This window comes from Oreochromis niloticus, linkage group LG3 (genome assembly GCF_001858045.2).
Source record: "Oreochromis niloticus isolate F11D_XX linkage group LG3, O_niloticus_UMD_NMBU, whole genome shotgun sequence".
Lineage (NCBI taxonomy): Eukaryota > Metazoa > Chordata > Actinopteri > Cichliformes > Cichlidae > Oreochromis > Oreochromis niloticus.
This window is the reverse complement of record NC_031967.2, coordinates 8220113-8241016: the sequence shown is the minus strand read 5'-3', so window position 1 is coordinate 8241016 and position 20904 is coordinate 8220113. Positions and strand designations below refer to the sequence as shown.

Genomic DNA, 20904 nt, shown 5'->3' with positions numbered 1-20904 from the left:
TTATGCTTGTCTGTGAGGAGAGGATTGTTGGAATAGCGATGATAATGTCCGCTATCACTGTCAATTGTCAGTAAACACTTAATCTGGCTGATGAATCTTCACGTGACACATTGCTAAGTCAATATTATTAAGTCTGTAATTAGGCGCCATTCTTATTATTTTACGGCGCTGTTGTTCAATCGGGGAACGCTCTCTGTTGAGGAGAAAAGCATGAATTTGTTTGTATACTGATTATCCATTGTTTAAATGTCCCGGGCAGTCGAAAAGGAGGCAGAGCTGTTGAGAAATGCTAGGAGCTAACTGGGCGCAGTGTTGCCAACTCCTCAGTAAGGAAAATCGCTAATTGTCCTAAAAATCGCTAGAAGTCGTTAAATGATGTCATCATCTAATTTGCATAATTGGTCATGCTAATGTAATTGTAACCTACGTTGTTGGAGAGAGAAATAACATCGGAAGAGACATAAAGTGAGTAAAAAAACGTCCTAAATGCATTTAGAATTTATTTAGAACTACAAATTAAATTTCTTTTAGCAATTGTTTTTTAATGTCACAATTCCAACCCTGCTCCTTTACCCAGGCTTGGACCGGCAAAAGTGACCCGAATTGGCCCTCTGGGAGAGTTACTTTGTGTGTGTGTGTGTGTGTGTTAATTAGTAGTTTTAAACCTTGTGATCCACAAAACAGCATAACAGAAAAAGAAGAACTGACTGCCTTACAGTCAGTGCGGGAGCAGTGGCTTCGCTCTTGCGCGATTTATTTGCAGTTTGGACGCATAGGTGTGAACATCTCCTGCCCTGATAGCAGCTGGGGGAGGACTATCCTCCGCCCGTGAGCGCTTTGGCACGGGTGAGGTGCACCGCACCAAAGCACTGCTGCTTGTTGAGAGTAAGAGCCATACGCGCTTTCACGTCAAAAAGTTGTCATAAATAAGTCTCCAATAACACCAGAAAAAGTCGCCAGATTTGTCGCTTGTCACTTTTTAGAAAAACAGTCGCTAAGGGTGTCTGAAAACTCGCTAAAAATAGCGACAAAGTCGCTAAGTTGGCAACACTGACTGGGCGCTAGTGATGTGCAGATCGATCCTGAAATATCGATTCCTCCGATACCAATCATTTATGTTCTAGAATCGATTCTCACATTAAAATATCGATATTTTAGTAATTTAGGATAAATTTGTAGTTTATCATTAACAGGAACACAGTGGAAAGAAACTATAACATTCAGATTGTCTACATTCAAAGGAACTACTTCCTCTTCCGCCTTTCATAGTCATGTGCGAAATACGGCTGTATAAATGTCTGGCAGCCCCTTGGCGTGCGCACTCACAACAATGGCTGAGCGTAGTTGGAGTCATGTGCGAACGTATTTTACCTCCACAAAAGCTGAGACGTGGTTTGCGATGCATGTGGCAAAAACGTGAGGTGTTGTGGCCATACTAGGGAGACATTCAAAAGGGCTGTTGGGGGGTAAATACATTTTACAGTGTTTATTTATCGGATAAAATACGTTAAATGTCCGGAAACAGCGGGGGTGTCCAAATTCAGAGGCTGCTTCCACCTGAGGACCCGGCCTTCGCGGTCTAAAGAAAGCCGGGTAGTACGTCATGAGCTCCCTCGGTGGAGTGAAACTCTGCCGTCTGCTCCTTGCTATCTAAAATATAACCGGGCGCTGACGTAAACTCTCGACCGTCTCACACTTCTGTTTAACCCTTGTGCGCCCGCCCGCCTGTTCTCGGGGCGTGGGGGCGTGGAGACCCCCGAGGGGCGTGTGTGTTATTATGATGATGATGATGTTGATGTTGATGATGATGATGATGATAGTGATAGGGTGTGGTGGGGGGTCGCTAGGACCCCCTCGGGGCATATGTGTTATGATGATGATAGGGTGTGGTGGGGGGTCGCTAGGACCCCCTCGGGGCATATGTGTTATGATGATGATAGGGTGTGGTGGGGGGTCGCTAGGACCCCTTCGGGGCATATGTGTTATGATGATGATAGGGTGTGGTGGGGGGTCGCTAGGACCCCTCGGGGCATATGTGTTGTTATGACGATGATGATGATGATGATGATGATGATGATGATGATTAGGGTGGGTGGGGGTCGCTAGGACCCCCTCGGGGGCTTGTGTTATTACAAAGTCGGCGGCGTCTGGGAAGCGGCGGTGCGTGAAGCGGCGCAGTTGGGACAGTACGTGACGGCGCAGTTCGTGCACACGTACACTCGGCACTCGTGGCACAGGATCTTGGTCTTGACGTCTTTGCTCCTGGGACACACGCGGCACCTTCGCCTCTTGACTGGAGAGGAGTCGTGCGGCGTAGCGGCGGTGGTGGAGGTGGTACGAGTAGTACGAGCAACAGCAGCATCAGCAGCAGTAGTAGTAGTAGCGGCATCAGCATCAGCATCATCAGCCTCAGTAGTAGTACCTCGGGCCGCGACTCGGCCTCCTCCTCCTCCTCCTCCTCCTCCTCCTCGCGCCAACGCCCTGGCTTCGATCATGGGGCACGCGAGCGCTTTGCCCAGCCGCTCGAGGAAGAGCCTTCGTTTGTTGAGCTTGCCCGCCATCCAGTCGGGGTGAATTTCCCTCCAGAGCACGAACGCGTTGTATGCCGCCACGTCCACCATGTTGTGGAAAAGGGCCACGGGCCACCTGCAGGTCTTTCTCCTGCAGCTGTACGTGCTCACGACCTTGTCCAGGTTGTCGACGCCTCCCTTGGTGCGGTTGTAATGCAGCACCAAGGGAGGTTTGCCGCCGCCGCCGTTGCTGTTGCTGTTGCTGTTGCTGCTGCTGCGGCTAGGCCGGGGCTCGGGGCCGGAGCGGCTGCGGTGGTGGTGGTGGTGGTGGTGGTAGCGAGGAGCGGTGGTGAGGAGCAGCACGTTCTTGTTCTTCTTGGCCACGTAGGAGAGGATGATCGTGTCTGGCCCCCTTCCTCCTCCTCCTCCTCCTCCTCCTCCTCCTCTTCTCGGTCCCGCAGAGCCGCCGAGTACTACGGATTCCACGGAGCCCACGGCCCTGCCCTTGACGCATCGCAGCTCTCTGGGGATCTCGGGTCTGTTCGATCGCAGAGTGCCCAGCACGGTGTGGCCTCTTTCGCGAAAGAGCCTGTCGGCGAGCTCGCGCGAGGTGAAAAAGTTGTCGCACGTGACGTTGCGTCCCGGCGCCAGTCCCTCGGTGAGGTCCACGACCACTCGAGTGGCCAGGTGCTTCTCGGGAGGGCCGCGCTTGTCGGGCTTGCCGGTGTAGACTTGCATCTTCCACGCGTAGCTGGAACGCGCGTCGCACACCACCCATATCTTGATCCCGTACCTGGCCGGTTTGCTGGGCATGTACTGTCTGAACGGACACCTTCCTGATTGGCGAGAGAGAAAGAAGAGAGACGCGAGTTTGACAGAGAGCACACGCGCAAGCGCAGAACCCAACAACGATACGCCAAAGCTAGCGTTGTTGTCGTACCCGTTCCTCTTCCTCCTTCGTCCTCCTCTCTCCTCCCCCCCCCCCCCCCGTCACGCACGCACGCACACAATACACACAACACGCACCACGTACGTACCTCTGAACGGCACCAGTCTCTCGTCGACGGTGACCTCCGGTCCCGGGCGGTACATGGCGGGCAGCCTCGCGCACCACTCGTCCCACACGGCTCTGATGGGGGCCAGTTTGTCGTAGCCGTGGCCGCCGCCGCCCTCGCCTCGCCCGGCCCGTCTGGTCTCTCTGTCGTCGAAGCGCAGCGCGCTCGAGTAGGCTCGAAAGGTCTTGAGCGGCATCGCGGCTCTGAACACGGACCTGCCGCTCTCGGCGTCCCACAGGCTCTCGCAGGCCTCTCCCCGGGACCTGTACACGCCGGCGAGCACCAGCAGCCCCACGTAGGCCCGGAACTCGACGCGGCCCATGGGCTTCCACCCGTCGATGGCGGGCCTGCGCCTGTCCGCTTCGAGGTTGGTCATGGCGATCACCGAGTCCTCTATCTCTGGCGGAAAGTAGGCCATGAACGCGGAGGCCTCGTCTCGCGCCGCCGCCACGGCCTCTTCGGTGGGGCCTCGTCCTCGCGGGTCGAGGTCGTCGTCGTCGTCGTCGTCGTCTTCTAATTCTTCTTCTAATTCTACTTCTTCTTCTTCTTCTTCTTCTTCTTCATAGTCTTTGTCTTCATCGTCATCGTCATAATCATCGGCGAGGACGTCTTCTTCTAATTCTTCTTCTTCTTCTTCTTCTTCTTCATAGTCTTTGTCTTCATCGTCATCGTCATAATCATCGGCGAGGACGTCGTCTTCTTCTTCTTCTTCTTCTTCTTCATCATCATCATCGCGAGGACGTCTTCTTCTTCTTCTTCTTCTTCTTCATAGTCTTTGTCTTCTTTGTCATCGTCATAGTCATAAGCATCGGCTACATCTGCGTCATCAGTTTCACCGACAGCGCCGTGGCCGCGATCGCGACCAGGATCATGAACGCCACCTGCAACACGGCCGGCGTCGTCGTCCTCTTGCCAAATCTCCCAAGTCCCCCGCCCCGGTTCAGCGCCCGCTTCTTCCTCTCCCGATTCAGCGCCTGCTTCTTCCTCTCCCTCTCGACGGTTCGACTCGCCTTGCGAGCCGCCGTCCTGGCAGAGTCGCAATGCCATTTCGTAGTCGTGCTCCTCTTCCGCGAAACACCTACGGCCCGCAACCCCATCGTTTTCGTCCTCCTGATCCTCCGAGTACCGCTCCTCGTCTGCGAGCGTTCGGGCGGTCGAGTCGTTATCCACCTCGGCCTCTTGCTCTTCTTCCTCGGCCTCTTCTTCTTCTTCTTCCTCGTCCTCCTCAGAGTTCTCGTGATGCTGCTGCTGCTTCTGCTGCTGCTGCTCTTGGTCTTCCTCGACCCCTAGACCGCCATAGTGAAACGTGGCCGGTCGCAACAACGCAGCGACCGGAGCCGACCCCGCGTACGCCAAACGCGATGTTGACGGTGACGGTGAGCAGCAGGAGGAGGAGGAGGAGGAGGAGGAGGACGACGACGACACCGCCGGGGAAAGCGATCCGCCCGTGCCGACCTTAGTGCTCTTTGGGTCCCACGGTCTAGTGCGTGACATTGTCTTTGTCTTCTTCTTTCTCGGTGGCACCTTGTTGTCGTTGTACGGCGCGCGCTGGGACACCGCCTCTGTAACCAAACCCCGACACGCTTAGTACCCGCCATCCACGCTCTTATCATTTTGGCGCGCGACACGCTGGGCTTTCGCCGGCGTGTTTCTCGATTCCCCTCCGCCCGTCTCCCTCTCTCTCTCTCTCTCTCTCTCTCTCTCTCTCTCTGCTTTGTCTCCCGTTCCCTCGGGGGGGGGGGGATCTCGCGACCCCGCATATTCCCTCCTCCCATCCCTCCCCGAGGGGGGTCTCGCGACCCCCGCCTCTTCCCTCCTCCCATCCCCTCCCCGAGGGGGGGGTTGCGAGACCCCCTCCTCTTCCCTCCTCCCATCCCCCGGGGTGGGGTGGGGGATATCGCGACCCCAACCGCTTTCCTCCCTCCGCCGGGGGGACCAGCATCCCCCGACCCCGACGCTCCCCCTGGCGGGAGCATCAGGGTTAACAGCGGCCTCCGCTGGCCGCGCACCATAGAGCCTGCGCGAAAATGCAGTTATTTCAACTAGGCGGATCTCGGCCGCAGGCGGAAAGGCGTGGCTCGCGGGGGGTACCTGGAATTACCTGAGAGTCTCTGGAGTTACCTGGGGATACCTGGGGATACCTGGGGTATCCGGCCCATGGGCCCGCATTTTGTACTCTGACCAGCACTGTTGGGATTCGATCGGGCTTACTAGCATGTCGATAGCACTGATGTTCTGCGTTATGTGCGACCGTTTCTGTGCATTTCTCGATGGGGCGTTCGATCGACAGAGAGACACTAACTTGTGTGACAGACAAAAACAAACACATGGTAGAACGACATCTTTGCATCCACTGCTCTTTATTCCTCGTCGTCATCACATTACATTCTATTGGAAAGTAACAAATGGTACGATGCAGACAACGGTGTACTCTCGACTCTTGACATAAGACATTACTCGACGTCCGCTGTCCCGTTCCACCGCTTTGGCGAGGTGCTTTGTTGGGGATAGCTGCGACTGTTCATTGATCGTGATGGTGGTTACTTGGTTGCGGTGGATCGAAAATCCATTCGTATTGCTGGAATACACCTCTCGCTGTGTTTGTTCTGCGACGTGCCGTTTCATGGGTTACATCGGGAGCGTTGCGGGCGCTGTTTCCGGCATTGCACGCGGTACATATGCACGTCTTGTCGAACGGAGCCACGGCTTGAACCGCTGCATTTCTTTTGTATCTGTCCCAGTACTTCTCGGGCGAGCCCTGCACTGGTTCGGGACGCTCTGTTGCTGCCCGTGTCGATCGCTCCTCCTGTACATGTACATACTCCTCGACTGTACCGTGGTCTGTTTGGGAGAGGCGGATCCTCGTCTTCTTCTTGTTCTTCTTCTTCTTCTTGCCGTTGCGATCGAACGACTCCATCGTGAGACACGTACGTCGACGTGCGGAACGGGGAAAGTGGCTAGTGGTCAGCCTGTGACACTTGGTCTTCATTGTGTCAGTACATGAGTTTTCCTCTAAGATCGTTCTCTTTCACTATAACACATCGAGTGCTTGGGCGGCATTTGACCACAGTTACTTTCGGATAGGTGGCCCTGATGATGGCTGTAGAACAGTGCTGAGGGACAACAACCGAGGAACGGGCTGGGACGCTTACTATTTATACCAGGTTCGCCATTGTCACCAATGTGACTGTGTGCGTTGTATCACCATTGCTGACTGTAATAAACTAAATGGAATGTTACATTCTGTTGTTCTGCGTGTGATCCTCTGCGTTTGGTCTCTCTGTTCTCTCATACATGGGCTACAATACAAGCGCATTCTATGTCATCTGCACGTAAGCTCATTTGGTACGGGGACAGGTACAATACGAGCTGCCATTCGACCAGTACTGCTTGTGTGTTGGTATAGTTCACTGCTTCTGGGACTGTGAGGGCTGTTCCTCGCTTTTGCGGGGCTGCGGTTACGTTCTGTGTCGATACAGCTATCCCGAGACCTGCGACCGTGATGCCTTTGGCGATGCAACACCCACCGAAACCAAGGAGAGCGAAAGTGCTCCTTTGGAGGGGTATATTATCGCCGACCCGGGGAGGTGTCGAGCTGCGGGATGGTATATAAGCTGTATGGATGTGATTGTAAGCCAGTGAAGCTCACTCTGTGACAGTGTCGGTGTATAACGCAGCAGCGACGGCGGCAGCAGCAAAGCCAGTGATGTCGCAAGTGCACAGCATACGTTTGACGCACCCGAGGTTGGTGTTCCCTGGCGGAGAAATGACAGAGCCTTCCAAGTTGTATAACCCTTGGGCCGACGACATCCTGAAGATACACATGTTGTCTGGCAAAATGTTAAAGAGGATCAAACCGGAGGAATGGGGCGATATGGCGCCCCATTACGTAGACTTTATGGACCTGGAAGACCTGCGTGTGCTGTGCCTAGACGGATTTGACATGGTGCATTTTTGGCTTCATTGCAAACTGAAGGCTTTGCTGCTAGGATGGGCTCGTTGGTACGTGTACGTGGACAAAGTGGCCGCGGTGGGATCGCGTATAACACTGCTGTTAGAAGACGACGGCAAGGCGGCGGCGGACACGGAAGCGCTCTCTCGACAGCTATGGCTTGCTTACAGGGATTACTTTGGATCGAGATGGGTCGTCGAGCAGCCTGGCTTGTGGGGTGACCGCGCAAGCCCGAGACCACGTATGACGACTGCCAATATGAAGTCGAGGAGAACAAGCTTATGTGTGTCACTTGGTACGTGTACGTGGACAAAGAGGATGAACGCGGTGGCTTTGGACGGCTGGTCGACGAGCGGATGGCCGCGATGCCGCGTATGGGAGAGGTCTTTCGCACGGAACCCAACAGCAGCGATTGTCTTCTGTGGTGCAAGACCAACGACACGGATGAGAGGCGAAAGGCCGCAACTCTTAGGCTCTGGTACCCGGAACAGTAGAACGGGGGCAAAGTGTTCACTGTATTGTATTGTATCGGCTTGTTATCATACTGCTTGTAATAATAAACCTACGTGAAATGTTACATGTTGTTGTTATGTGTGGGACTCTCATTTCAGTCTAGTCTGTCCGCTCTTCTAACAGCGCAAACACTGACTTTTGCCATTGCGGTGAAACACACACACACACCCTGCTTCTGCGTTTACCGTGCTGTACTTGTATATACAATCACACACATTGGACAACTGTAAGTGAGAGACCTCTCAGTTACAGCGTTCGTTTCTTACAAAAGACCGACGACACACGTCGGGATGGCTAGGTCTTCGCTGGGTATATGTGGTCGATGCGAAACACCATAGCTGGGGTGGGATTGTCGGTCGGACAGCCAGCTTTGTTGTGAGACGGCCGAAACGTTGGCGAGTGTAACTTGCCCGAACACTGGGAGAGTTTGTGATCACTTGCATTTGCACACCGCACGTAATTGAGTTAGCTCTTACGATGGACGCGTGGTGTGTGTTTTTGTACTTTGCCACTCATATGCTGACAGTGAATTCGGCAACTCATTCGCTGATCTACATTTACACAGCGATGTCCGCAGACCTCGGCTTGCCGGGTGTGCACAAGTTTACAGCAATAGGTCTACTGGACGGTAAACCCTTTGACCGTTTTGACACTGACAACCCACGGAAAACCCCCACAACAAACTGGGCTAGACGACACTTAACCACTGACTACTTGGATAAGGGCACGCAGAGTCGACTCAGCAAGCAGAAATGGTTTGGCGTTAACCTAGATATCGTAATGACTCTCATGGGACACTCGGCGTCCGATGGGGATGTACATGTTATACAGTGGTTACACGGATGTTACGGGGAAACGAACCCCTCCGAGGAGAGGCTCCGGTTTGTCCACGGGGTGGATAAGTACGCTTACGATGGTGACGATTTAATGTCTTTTGATTATCTTACGCTGAGGTGGTCAGCTGCGACCGAAGCGGCGAACCCATCGCTGACAAATGGAACGGTGTGACCGTATTGACCGAATACACCGTCGGCTACTTGCGCGGCGAGTGTATCAAATGGTTGACTACGTTTGTTGGATACAGCAAACGGGAACTCAGAGACAGGGTAACCGTCCCTGATGTGTACATGTTTACACGGAAGACAAACGGCACTACTCTCACGTTGATTTGTGTGGCCTCTGGGTTTCCCACAAACACGCCTGCGATGAGGCTCATGAAGAACGGCCGAGTTCTCAACACGGACGACGGTCTTAACGTGTGTGACACTCTCCCAAACGACGACGACACGTTTCAAAGACGGATCGCTGTGGATATATTGCCATCTGACACGGGGAACTTCACCTGCGACGTGTTGGAGGAAGACACGGGGTATCGCGTTGTCAAACACTGGCGAGCGGGGGATCGCACAACTATTCCAACAATCGGCTGGCCGAACGCTGTTTTACTGTCGACAGTGGTGGGTTTGTGCATTGTAGCTTTGTGTCTGGTGGTGTTTATCGTACGAAAACGGAGGACTGGACAAATTGTAAACCAAACCGATCATTTCCCACAACACCATGGGCTACCAGATGAGACATCTGGAGTTTGATACATAGTGCCTCGTATGCCTGTATGTCCCAATAAATGATTTGTCAATACAACTGCTGTACTGTGCTGTTTTATGGCTAACAACATTAGATAAGGTGGTGGCAACAGACACCATTAGATTGATTGTTACTTCATTTTATTTTCAACAATATAGCATAGACCATAAACCATAACATTTGTGTATACAACACATTGGTTTCATAGGACTGTGCTTTACTTTGCATTCTTCATTGCAACATTATAACAACGCACGTCTCGATTGCATAGGAGTGTATCGATGACAATCCAAAATGTAACAGTATAAAACACAGCATAAAATCTAACAACAGTGTAAAAGTCTACCCTTATCGCATAGGAGTGCATTGACAACAATATAAACAGTGACACTGGTGATTACATGTAATACTTTAGGCTGTATGTATAATACAACCAAATAAGACTAACTCTTCCTCCCCAGGCTACAATGTTCATCACATCGGCCTCGGTTTTATACAAACATGATACAAAAACAAAAGAGTACAACTATGTGCTAGTACATGGCACACACAATACTTCATGACAATTGTAATACACTATTGAGCGTTATCATTTCTTTCTTACGGATTGTGCTGCTGCAAGTTATAGTCCACGTTGACCCTTTTCTTCTTTTTCAAGCACATTCTGCAGCATAGCACACAGCACACACAGCAGGCTATCACAACTATGACAACCACAGAGACCGCTATGTACAATCCGTATCTCGACAAGAATGAGTCTTTGTTTTCTTCATACAAGTCTTGCCCGCTCTCGACGCGAGCAGACTCTTCTTTCAGAACAGCCAACACACTAGCATACTCGACCTCTTCGTCCTGGCTCATGTCATTCTCGATAGTCTTCTCCTCCTCTTCGGAGAGAGGGTGACCCGTGAGCTCAGCCAGAGCTACCAGTCCGCCGTTCAGGTCTTTCGCGTAGAGGCTATTTCCCACTTTGATTATCTGCTGCATGGTGGCGAGTTTCTCCTCGGGCACCCCGATGGATTTGGCGAACTTGAGGATGACGTCTTTGTTGCTGACCACAGCGGCTCCTATGGCTTTAGCTGCCCCCTTTGCCTTATCGGACGTTGCAATCTTTTTGACGGCCTCCAGCTTCTTCTTCAGCTTCTCCGCCGTCGAGGCCTTTGTGTCGATCCTATACACACCCTTGGCTACCGCCACTTTGCCCGAGCTGACCTTCGTCGAGCCCGCGTACACCTCGCAGTTTGTCGAGGAACACTCTTGGCACAGCTTCACCAGGCACTCTTTCAGCGTCTGCGCGGTTTGACATTGAGCGGTCCGTAGGGTTTCTGTGTCGGGGCATCTGTATGACACTTTGGCCTCGGTCGAGCCGTAACTCTTCAACTGCAGCCCTTGCAGGCTGGAGGTGAGGAGTCTACTGTTGTCGTCCTTTTTGGAGTACCCCTTGAACAGCCTGGTGTCGTCGCACCGTTGCACGGCGCAGGCTTTACACACCAGTTGCTTGTACGTCTTGTACGTGGACGTGCGGCCCACACTAGACGCGTCCACTGTCACAGTCTTACCGTTCAGACATGTCGCACTGTAGCTCTTCTTGGTGGAACTGCAGCTGGTGGAGTAGAACAACGCTCCTAAGCACAGGACAGTGTAGAACGATGTCTTCATAGTTGACAATTAACCGTAGATGCCTCTGTGTGATTCTGATGTCTACGTCTAGGAACGAGCTATGTCCGCACGCTGCTGAGTTCTCTCAGCGGTGGCAGACTGTTGGGATAAAGCGGCCTGTTTGGGGTAGTATTTAATCGCAGTCACAGTGCCTTGTCGCCGACCCGTAGGTCGGGAGCCGCCGACTTGCAGCGCGAAGCTGGCCGACCCGTGGGTCGGGAGCCGCCGACTTGCAGCGCAAAGCTGGCCGACCCGGGTCGGGAGCCGCCGACTTGCAGCGCAAAGATGGCCGACCTGTAGGTCGGTTGAATATAGGTAGCCTGAGGCTAGTAATAACACCCATGCTTTGAAGAGGCATTCTCTGATCATTGGTTGTGGACATGATGTGTTTTCCGCTTATGTTTCTCATGTTTCTGTGTGGAACTACAGCACAAAACTGTAGGGTCGACAGAGCCGGTTGCTGTATGTGTAGCCCTGCCACGGTGATGGTAGCTGGGGCGGATTGTGAGGAACCCCGGTGTTTGCCTTGTCTCCTATACGAATACATGGACACGCCCAACAGACTGACTAGGTGTATGGTACAACCCTACTGTGATCCCAACAAAAACTTTATATACCAGAACAGTTCTTCCAGCCTAACATACGCCTTTTTTTACATGGATGGACGGCACTCCATTAGAACCATAGAAGATCGGAGTAAAAGAGCACTGTATAGAACGTATACACCGTTCGAGGCACCATTATGTTCAAAGCTGAAACACTTTGCGACCTACTGTATGCCGTGTTGGCCTTCTAGCGGAGACACCGCGGTTGTCTGCCAACGGGGTGTGCGTCCTACATTTGCCAACGGGCAACCACAGTGGTCCGACACATACGAGCCCAAGTACAGTTTGTACAGCCCGACTAAACGGCTCCAGTGTGTGTGTAAGCCAGGATTCCAGTGCTCTGGTGATGACTGTATCACCTGCATTGAAGTGGAAGAGCACACCGTTGCCCCTCCGCTTGTGTCTCAGCACTCTGACACCAGGACATCAACCCCGGGAATTATCTCTGCTGTGTGTGTCGTGCTTGTGCTGTTGCTGATATGTGGCCTAAGCTTCAGATATCACAGTGTGCTACGCGTTGTGTGTGTACGCGCTGGGAAGGAATGCCGTGTTGGACTATCGGCTGTCGACGACTGTATCACAAGGTTAGTTGTGCGACGGAGTAGACCAGCTAGAGCACCTGCCGTAGTACTCGCTGTATTGAGTGACGACAATGTCGTCTTGGAAAAACCCAATTGCGAAGGACCGCTGAGTGACTATGACCAAGTACCCGACAATGTCGTCTTGGATAAATCTAATTGCAAAGGACCACTGAGTGACTATGACCACGTGCGTGGAATCGGCAAGCGAAAGATAGCGGGGGTCCGAGTGACTATCATCTTGTATGCTGTTACAACTGTCACCCTATTGAGCACACTTATAGTTGGAACTCTGTACGCAACAGACCGATTGCTGACGACCTATTGTGACTCGGTCATCTCTGTGTACACCTTTCCGCTGGGCTACACTGTGACAAGCGAAGGAGTGGGGAACTTGGAGGCCCTAGCGCTCTCGGGGTTCTTGAATAGATGCAGGAAACAAAACGAGTTCGTGGTGCCCGCCAATATCAAGTTTCACAAGGCCATCAGGTGTTTGAGAGGTAGCAGAGAATACAAGAGAGCATCTGGTGACGCGTCGCAGATCAAGCAATCCCATGGTAGCAAGGACTCTGTCTCCGGTCACGCAGAGGTGTCGGGGTCCATGCTGGGTGTAACAGCTTCGGCCGAAGTGACGTTCAGTAAGACCGATGCCGTGGAGAGGTCGATGGAGAGGACGGTAGCTTCGAGTAACAGAGTTTCAGTCTCGTCATCGTCATATCAGTGCCAAGTGGGCAGCGCGACCTTCTCGTCCTACGAACCCACCACTGCACTCCGCATGTCAGTGAAGGAGCTTAACCGAGACCCAGACGGATACATCGATGAGTTCCTGGACACTTGGGGCTATGGGTTCGTAAGCTCAGTGGAGGTTGGCGGATACTACAGCTCTTTTGAGGTGTTCTCTACCTGCAACAAGGACGCTGAGGACAGCTTGAACGATGCTGCTGAGCGCTGCAGAGAGAAGGGAGCCAAAGCCGAAGTCTCTGGCTTTGGTGTAGGAGCTAGCGCCGGTGGTAGCACGTCACGATGTAACACGGAAGGGCTCTCAGAGTATCAGAAGAAAGCACTGTCGTCTATATCCAGACAGTCTCAATACGTGCAGATAGGAGGGGACGACCTCGGGGGACAGAGCGAGTGGGAGAGCACGCTCAAGATGAACCCGTACCCTCTGAGGGTACGCATAACCCCGATTTTCCACATAAAGGGTATATCCCAGACTGCTGTCAAGTTGCTAAAGCGCAAGCTTCAGAACATTAACCTCTACCCAGAGGAGTTTTTAGCCGAGCAGATACCGGACATAATGGCACGGCGTTGCTGATGGGGGGACAAAGGGGATATTCCATGCTCTTTTCATGCAGTGTGTGTGTGTGTGTGTGTGTGTGTGTGTGCGTATTTGTATAAGCCACCACCACGATAAGTCTATTTTACTTGTGATATAAAACTGTATATGTAACAGCAACATGCTGAGTATTTGTGAATAAACAAACGTACACTGTGATCTTGTACGGGCTTTTCATTTCACATTTGGTGTATAAAGGAATTAAACCCAGCTCAGTGTATGATTGAGTTGTCAACACAAATACAACAGTGTAAAACACCACACAGTAACAGTATGTCTCAGCTTTTATTGTACTGCACAGATATTACATGACCCACACAACAAGGACAGAAACAGACTCCTAATATCGGTCGATATCTTGTATATCCATTTGATGAACAAGCCTTTGCTCTACAATGGCAGCACGTACTGTCATTACATGGATCGTGAACATAATGTCAGCTGTGTACAATGCAAGCAATAAAACGAACGACACTCTGTCTGTGTATGTTCATCCTTCATTTATTATTTCATGTTCAAAACACCAATACACACAACCATATCACTGTATAAGGGTTCGATTCGCACGGTGTGCTCTGTTGAAACTTTGACACATTTCAAACACTCCCCGTCATTACACCGTAACCTCTCGCGGCGGACACAGAGTCTTGTTTCTTTGGTGCATTACACATCCAATAGCAACTATGATGAGAACAACGATCAGACCCAAGCTCAATCCAATTGTTAGTCTAACATATCTGATCTGCTTGCCACCTGTGTGATCTGTAGGGACAGGTGTCGTATATCCGCTCTCGTTGCTACTTTTATGGCCTTTAGGGACAACTATCAGCTTGAAAACGGCGATAGTTTCCACGGCTCGCTTTGTACGATGTCTTGCTTTGATCAGTGCAGAACAGACATATATTCCCCCATCGCCAATTGTCACATTCATCAGACTCAAAGCACGTCTTCCTCGTTCCTTTCTCTGTCTTGTAAATACACCCGGTGCTTAAAGGATGGATGTTGGAAGTCTGGGACGTACTGGTCATCACGATACACAAGAACATAGTAATCATCCATCAGATCAGTTCTCCTCCACTCTACACCCACAATGTCGGTCCTCGTGTATGAACATCGACATGGTAGAATCACAACCCCTTGTCCACTCTCAGCCGTGACAACAGTAGGATTGTCTGTGGCATTGATCACTTGACAGACACAACGAAAAGCACAAAGGGTAACATTCCGATGGCTCGTACGTCTCCGTGTCACTCTCGGAGTGAAATGTGCTGTTCCTGTTTCCTATGGGGTATATATACACACACTGTCACACACGACGTACCACATGCATACCGTCGTTACAATGACAGGTACTCATCGACTGACCATACGCCATCCCAGGGTGGCGTTCCCCGACTCTAAGATTGACGAACTCTCTAGACTCTACAGCCCGAGTCTAGACAGAATTATGAAAAGGCACGTGCTCTCGAGCTCAATGCTGACCAAGATGACCGCGGACGAGAAGCCTAAACTGTACGCGTTACTGCCGTATATACAGCTTTTGGAGGTGGCAGACCTGGGCGCGCTGAGCACGGACGGGTTTCAGCTGTGCCATTTTTGGTTGAGATATTGCATGAACAGGGATCGCATCTGCCACGCGTGGTACGTGCAAGTGGATCCACCGCTGACTTAGGGTGGACGTTGACCCTTTTGCTGGACGACAACACGATGGATATAGAGCGCTTCACTGAGCAGTTGTGGGAAGCTTACAAAGAATACTTCACGCTCAGCTGGATACCAGGAGAGGCAGACCGCCACTCCGACTGCCGGTTTGAAGACAATCGCTGGAAACTTATAAGCGCGGCGATCGACAAAGACCTACGGGAGTTGGTGGATGACCGCTTTAGTGTGGTGCCTCGTTTAGGAGATGTATTCCGTGAGACGGAATCGCAGCAAGCTACTTGCCTGCTGTGGTGTGACACCAACCAAGACACCTTGAAGTGGAACACCTTTCTGTTATGGTATCCAGAACGCCAGAGATGAAATGGGATTCAGTGAAGCGTGTCCACATTTGAGCTACAATGTGTGTGTGTGTGTGTGTGACAGACAACAACGACAACACCGGCTACGGTGCTTATGAAAAGCAATGATAAACCTACTAAGATTGTCCTTTGTGTAACATGCAGTGACTTGTGAACATAAACATCGAATCACACTAATAAAAGAAACCACATAAACCCTGTATGTGTCACATTGACTTTATTTGCTGTTGCCAACATTCACATTCACACTAACATCGAGAGCAACACATATACATTTCACTGGTGCATTGGTTACGGTGCGCAGTCTACGAGTCTGTAGCTCGAAACACTTTATAGCCTTTCCATTCGTCCGTCAGTCCGTATATGTGCATGTTATGTGACATGAGTATCAGGCCAATACTGTGCTTTGTAGCAACTGGTATGTCTGGATCACTAAGCATCTTGCCAATGGTGTTTTCCTGACACGACATCTTGGTTGCGAGAACAAGCTCTTCGTATTCCTCGGTCAGGATCACGCCTTCTGCCCACATGTCCTCAATGGCGTCCTGGATTGTGGTGACTCTGGATAACAACTGGAGTAGTTCCATGTCCTCCATTAGTTCAGCGCCGTTGAGTCGCTTCCCTTTCCAGCCCAAGGCGAGCATCGCTGCAGGGGTTAAGGTGTGAGTGGTTTTGGTTCGCTCTAGTGGAAAAACAAAACATAACCGTAAGACATGATACAAAAGGAAACACATATAACACCGACAGACCATCTCCTGTTTCTTTAAGTTGTGCGTCGTTTATCAATGGTACCTAGGGGCCTTTCGGGCCGTTTTCTTCTAGCCAGGCATATAAATGCTTGCAGTGAGTCCGTACTATATGAAGCAACGCCTCGGCGTGCTCATCGTTGTCCAGACAGTAGTCCACGAGTGCCCGGATTCGCCTTATGGCGTTATGGGGCTCGAGGACCCTGGATAGCTCGGTGTTTGGGTAAAGACGAATGAATTCCTTGTATATCACACGTTCATAGCACCAGCAACCTTGGATGATGTCATGCCTGTACGATTGCAGTTTGTACACGCTCATTGTTGTCAACCCGAATGTGGATAGGCTTTAGAATGCTAGGTTTGCTATATTATCACATGCGGGGTCCTATGCTTCTAGCAAGGCATACAAATGCATGCAGTGAGTCTGTAATATACTAAGCAACGCCTCGGCACGCTCTTCGTTGTCCAGACAGTAGTCCACGAGTGCCCGGATTTGCGTTATGGGGTTTGGGGTCTCGAGGGACCTGGATAGCTCGGTGTCCGGGTAACGACGAATGAACTCCTTGTGTATTACAGGTTCATAGCAGCAACTGTCGATGATGCTGTGTCTGTACGATTGCAGTTTGTCCACGCTCATTGCTACCAACCCGAATGTGAAGACACTGTAGAATGCTAGGTTTGCTGTATTATTGTGCGGTGTACTTATGGGAGAGCAGTTGTCAGTTGGACACTCTCGTGGCTACCCCTGCGCCTAGGTCGGCTGGCTCGGAGCTGCAGGTCGGCTGGCTCGGCTGGCTCGGTGCTGCAGGTCGGCTGGCCTGGAGCTGCAGGTCGGCTGCCCCGGAGCTGCAGGTTGGCTGGCCCGGTGCTGCAGGTCGGCTGGCTTTGCGCTGCAGGTCGGCTGGCTCGGTGCTGCAGGTCGGCTGGCTCGGCGCTGCAGGTCGGCTGGCCTGGTGCTGCAGGTCGGCTGGCCCGGTGCTGCAGGTCGGCTGGCTTTGCGCTGCAGGTCGGCTGGCTCGGTGCTGCAGGTCGGCTGGCCTGGTGCTGCAGGTCGGCTGGCTTTGCGCTGCAGGTCGGCTGGCTCGGAGCTGCAGGTCGGCTGGCTCGGAGCTGCAGGTCGGCCACTGTGTGGATCTGGTGATAACACCCTTTCATTGTCGGATAAAGCTGTCCTAAAGTTGTACGAGTAATCGAGAGTAGCTATTGATACAGTTGTCCCATTATGGCTGTGGAACAACTCAGGTCCTGGCAGCATGACATTGCAGAGCGGTGCACTCACCTAACCGAAAGTATTTTTGACAGATACACGGACGAGGACGAGGCCCTAGACACAACAGATATGATGGAAATACAAAACCATGTGCATCGCCTACGGGCCCTAGTCGAATACAGCTTGCAGGATGAGGTGCGAGCCAAAGTGTTACTGTCAGCGGTCCGTGACACTGGTCCCTACTTGTACGAGGACTTGTCGGACCTGGGACCAAGGGGGAAGACAGGTACTGTATTTGTCTTCGTTGCAATAACCATCGTCTTTGACAAATACCTTGTTAGTTATATACATGTCTATATCTCCGCAGAACGAAAACTGACACAGTTCAAGTTAACCCATGCAGCCGAGCGCGCGCTCGGCTCCACGCTGCCCACGTTCCATCGTGCCGTCAGAGACGGCAGCTTCCTGGACAACATCACGAGGGTCGATGCGGCTGTCGACATCATGGTTCAGGAAGAGCTGATCTTACCCGATGAACAATATATGCTATATCACATAAATAAAACCACTGCGGGGAAGGTGCGTGCGATCAGATGCCTCTTTAGATGCCCTACGGTACCCGACGAGGCCAAGGCCAGCATCGCGCTGATTCTGGCCGTGTACAACTTACACGCCTTCGGTATCTTCACCAACGACCCCGACAGTTTGTTGGAGACTGTGTAGATTCCCTCAGTGGGGGCTTCGGTTGTGTAGCCATGTGGTATACCCATTATATGTGTCTATAAAGCATGATGTTTGATTGCCTGTATTTCACAATAAACAAAACACCATCATAAATCGCTGTAAAGCCTCTTTATTTTGATACATGATACCAACAAGTACCTCGGCGCAAACCTTGCTACGCCGAATGGGAATTGCATACTGTACACGCTGGGTTTGCCGTATTGTTGTAAAGTGTACTTACGCGAGAACGATTCTCAGTTGGACACTCTTGCGGCTGGATCAGCCACCCCTGCGTGCAGGTCGGCCAGCGGTGCAGGTCGGCCGGCGTTGCAGGTCGGCCGGCGTTGCAGGTCGAACGCTGTGTGCAACCAACGAGGGTACCTCCAAACTTGCTAGATAAAGCGGTCCCAAAGTTCTACGAGTAATACAAAGTTGACATTGCTATATCTCTCGAATAACCATTCGCGTATACAGATACACTGCCACCCCACGTAGGATACAGTTATGGCTGTGGAACAACTCGGGCTGTGGAAGCATGACATTGCGGAGCGGTGCACTCACCTAACCGAAAGTATTTTTGACAGATACACGGACAAGGACGATGCCTTAGACACAACTGGTATAACGGAAATACCAAACCATGTGCATCGCCTACGTGCCCTAGTCGAATACAGCTTGCAAGACGAGGTGCGAGCCAAGCTGTTACTGTCATTGCTTTGTGAAATCAATCCCTACATTTACAAGGACCTGGTGCAGCAGGGACCAAAGGGAAAGACAGGTACTGTATCTTCTTTTCGTTGCAATAATCATCGTGTTTGACAGACACCTTGTTGCTTGTATACTTATGTCTATTTCTCCACAGAACGAAAACTGACACAGTTCAAGTTAACCCGTGCGGCCAAGTGCATGCTCGACTCCACGCTGCCCACGTTCACATTCCATAGTGTCCTCAGGAACCGCAGCCTGCTGGACATCATCACGACTGTCGACGAGCCTCTCGACATCATGGTCCGGCAAGAGCTGATCTTACCCGAGGAACAATATATGCTATATCACATGTTCAAATCCACTGAGGGGAAGGCGCGTGCGCTCGGATACCTCTTTGGATGCCCTACGGTACCAGCCGAGACCAAGGCCAGCATTTCGCTGATTCTGGCCGTGTACAACCTACACGTCTTCGACATCTCCCACAATGACCCTTATAGCTTGTTGGAGATTGTAACTCCTAAAGCTAGGGCTTTGGCTGTGTAGACACGTGGTGTATCAGCATGGGTGTAAAGTGTGGTGTTTGACTGTATGTGACAATAAAATGACAACCATTACACATTGCAGTACTTTATTTGTCATTGGCGGTGTTTTCCTTTTTGATACATGATACCAACACGCACATATACACAAACCTTGACACCGATACATTTTCATTACGTGGTCAGACTCATACATTGGAACACGTTTCACCCTCAGGGGTCTTGCGTTTTTGGTTTGTGCGGATCCACACTACAACACACAACACAGCGATGGCGATCAGCAACAGGATCAGGGCGGCTATTACACCGGGGCGGCCTCTAGGTTGTGGAGAGTGCGAAGAAGGAGCCTTTGTGCACTCTGAGACTGTGAGGTTGACACGGCCCACAGTTGTTGTGTTTGTGGCTGTAAGCTCACACAAATATAGCCCAGTGTCGGCTACCCTGACATTCCTTAGAATCACAGACCAGTTCACATTACTCATGGACGGGTCGAGCAATTGCACTCGGTCTGTAAACATGTCACATTGGTAGTTGTTGTAAGAACGTCCATGTTGTAAGAAGTAGAGGTAACAATCACGTAAGGGTGGTTTCCGCCACTCCACCAGGGTAATTGGACCCACTGCAGTATTCTCACAGCGAAGAACCACATCTTGTTCACATATCGCGGTTACGTCTGTGTCAGCTAAACGAGAGAACACATTTGGTTAGTTATTCACATAAAGGTTACAACACTACGTTTGATGTACAATGGACAGTGTTTCCAGCAAGGAAACAAACGACATTCAAGCGGCTTGGCAGAAATGCATGTACACAATCGTGTTTTGGGAGTGACTACGAACCATTTGTGAAGACAGACAAAGACAGGAATGTAGAGCACATCAACAACCACAAGGACAACCAGCTTAATGTGGCCATATTTTTCAATGCTCCACCGAGAATGGCCCATGCGAACATTACATGTTCTTCACCACAAGTTGGAACCTCCGACCGAGAGCGACAGTAGCCAGGTCGGCGGCTCCCGACCTACAGGTCGGCCAGCTTTGCGCTGCGGGTCGGCGGCTCCCGACCTATGGGTCGGCCAGCTTTGCTCTACAGGTCGGCCAGCTTTGCGCTACAGGTCGGCCAGCTTTGCGCTACAGGTCGGCCAGCTTTGCGCTACAGGTCG

At 51.6% G+C, this 20904-nt stretch overlaps 2 protein-coding genes and 1 pseudogene across 2 annotated transcripts; 2 read left to right on the top strand and 1 right to left on the bottom strand.

Annotated features, from left to right (window-relative positions):
• Nucleotides 1-2129: 2129 nt before the first annotated feature.
• On the bottom strand, nt 2130-4047 carry LOC109195240 (piggyBac transposable element-derived protein 4-like). Its single transcript, XM_019347101.2, has 3 exons — nt 3548-4047; nt 2423-3346; nt 2130-2293 (listed from the first exon to the last, which is right to left on the bottom strand). The coding sequence occupies exons 1-3, from the start codon at nt 3981-3983 to the stop codon at nt 2130-2132; spliced, it is 1524 nt and encodes a 507-aa protein (XP_019202646.1). The 5' UTR covers nt 3984-4047.
• Nucleotides 4048-8507: 4460 nt separating this feature from the next.
• Nucleotides 8508-9619, top strand: LOC109195239 (H-2 class I histocompatibility antigen, L-D alpha chain-like; annotated as a pseudogene).
• Nucleotides 9620-17781: 8162 nt separating this feature from the next.
• Nucleotides 17782-18492, top strand: LOC112842784 (uncharacterized). The gene is made up of 2 exons (XM_025900105.1): nt 17782-18055; nt 18137-18492. The coding sequence occupies exons 1-2, from the start codon at nt 17782-17784 to the stop codon at nt 18490-18492; spliced, it is 630 nt and encodes a 209-aa protein (XP_025755890.1).
• Nucleotides 18493-20904: the final 2412 nt, after the last annotated feature.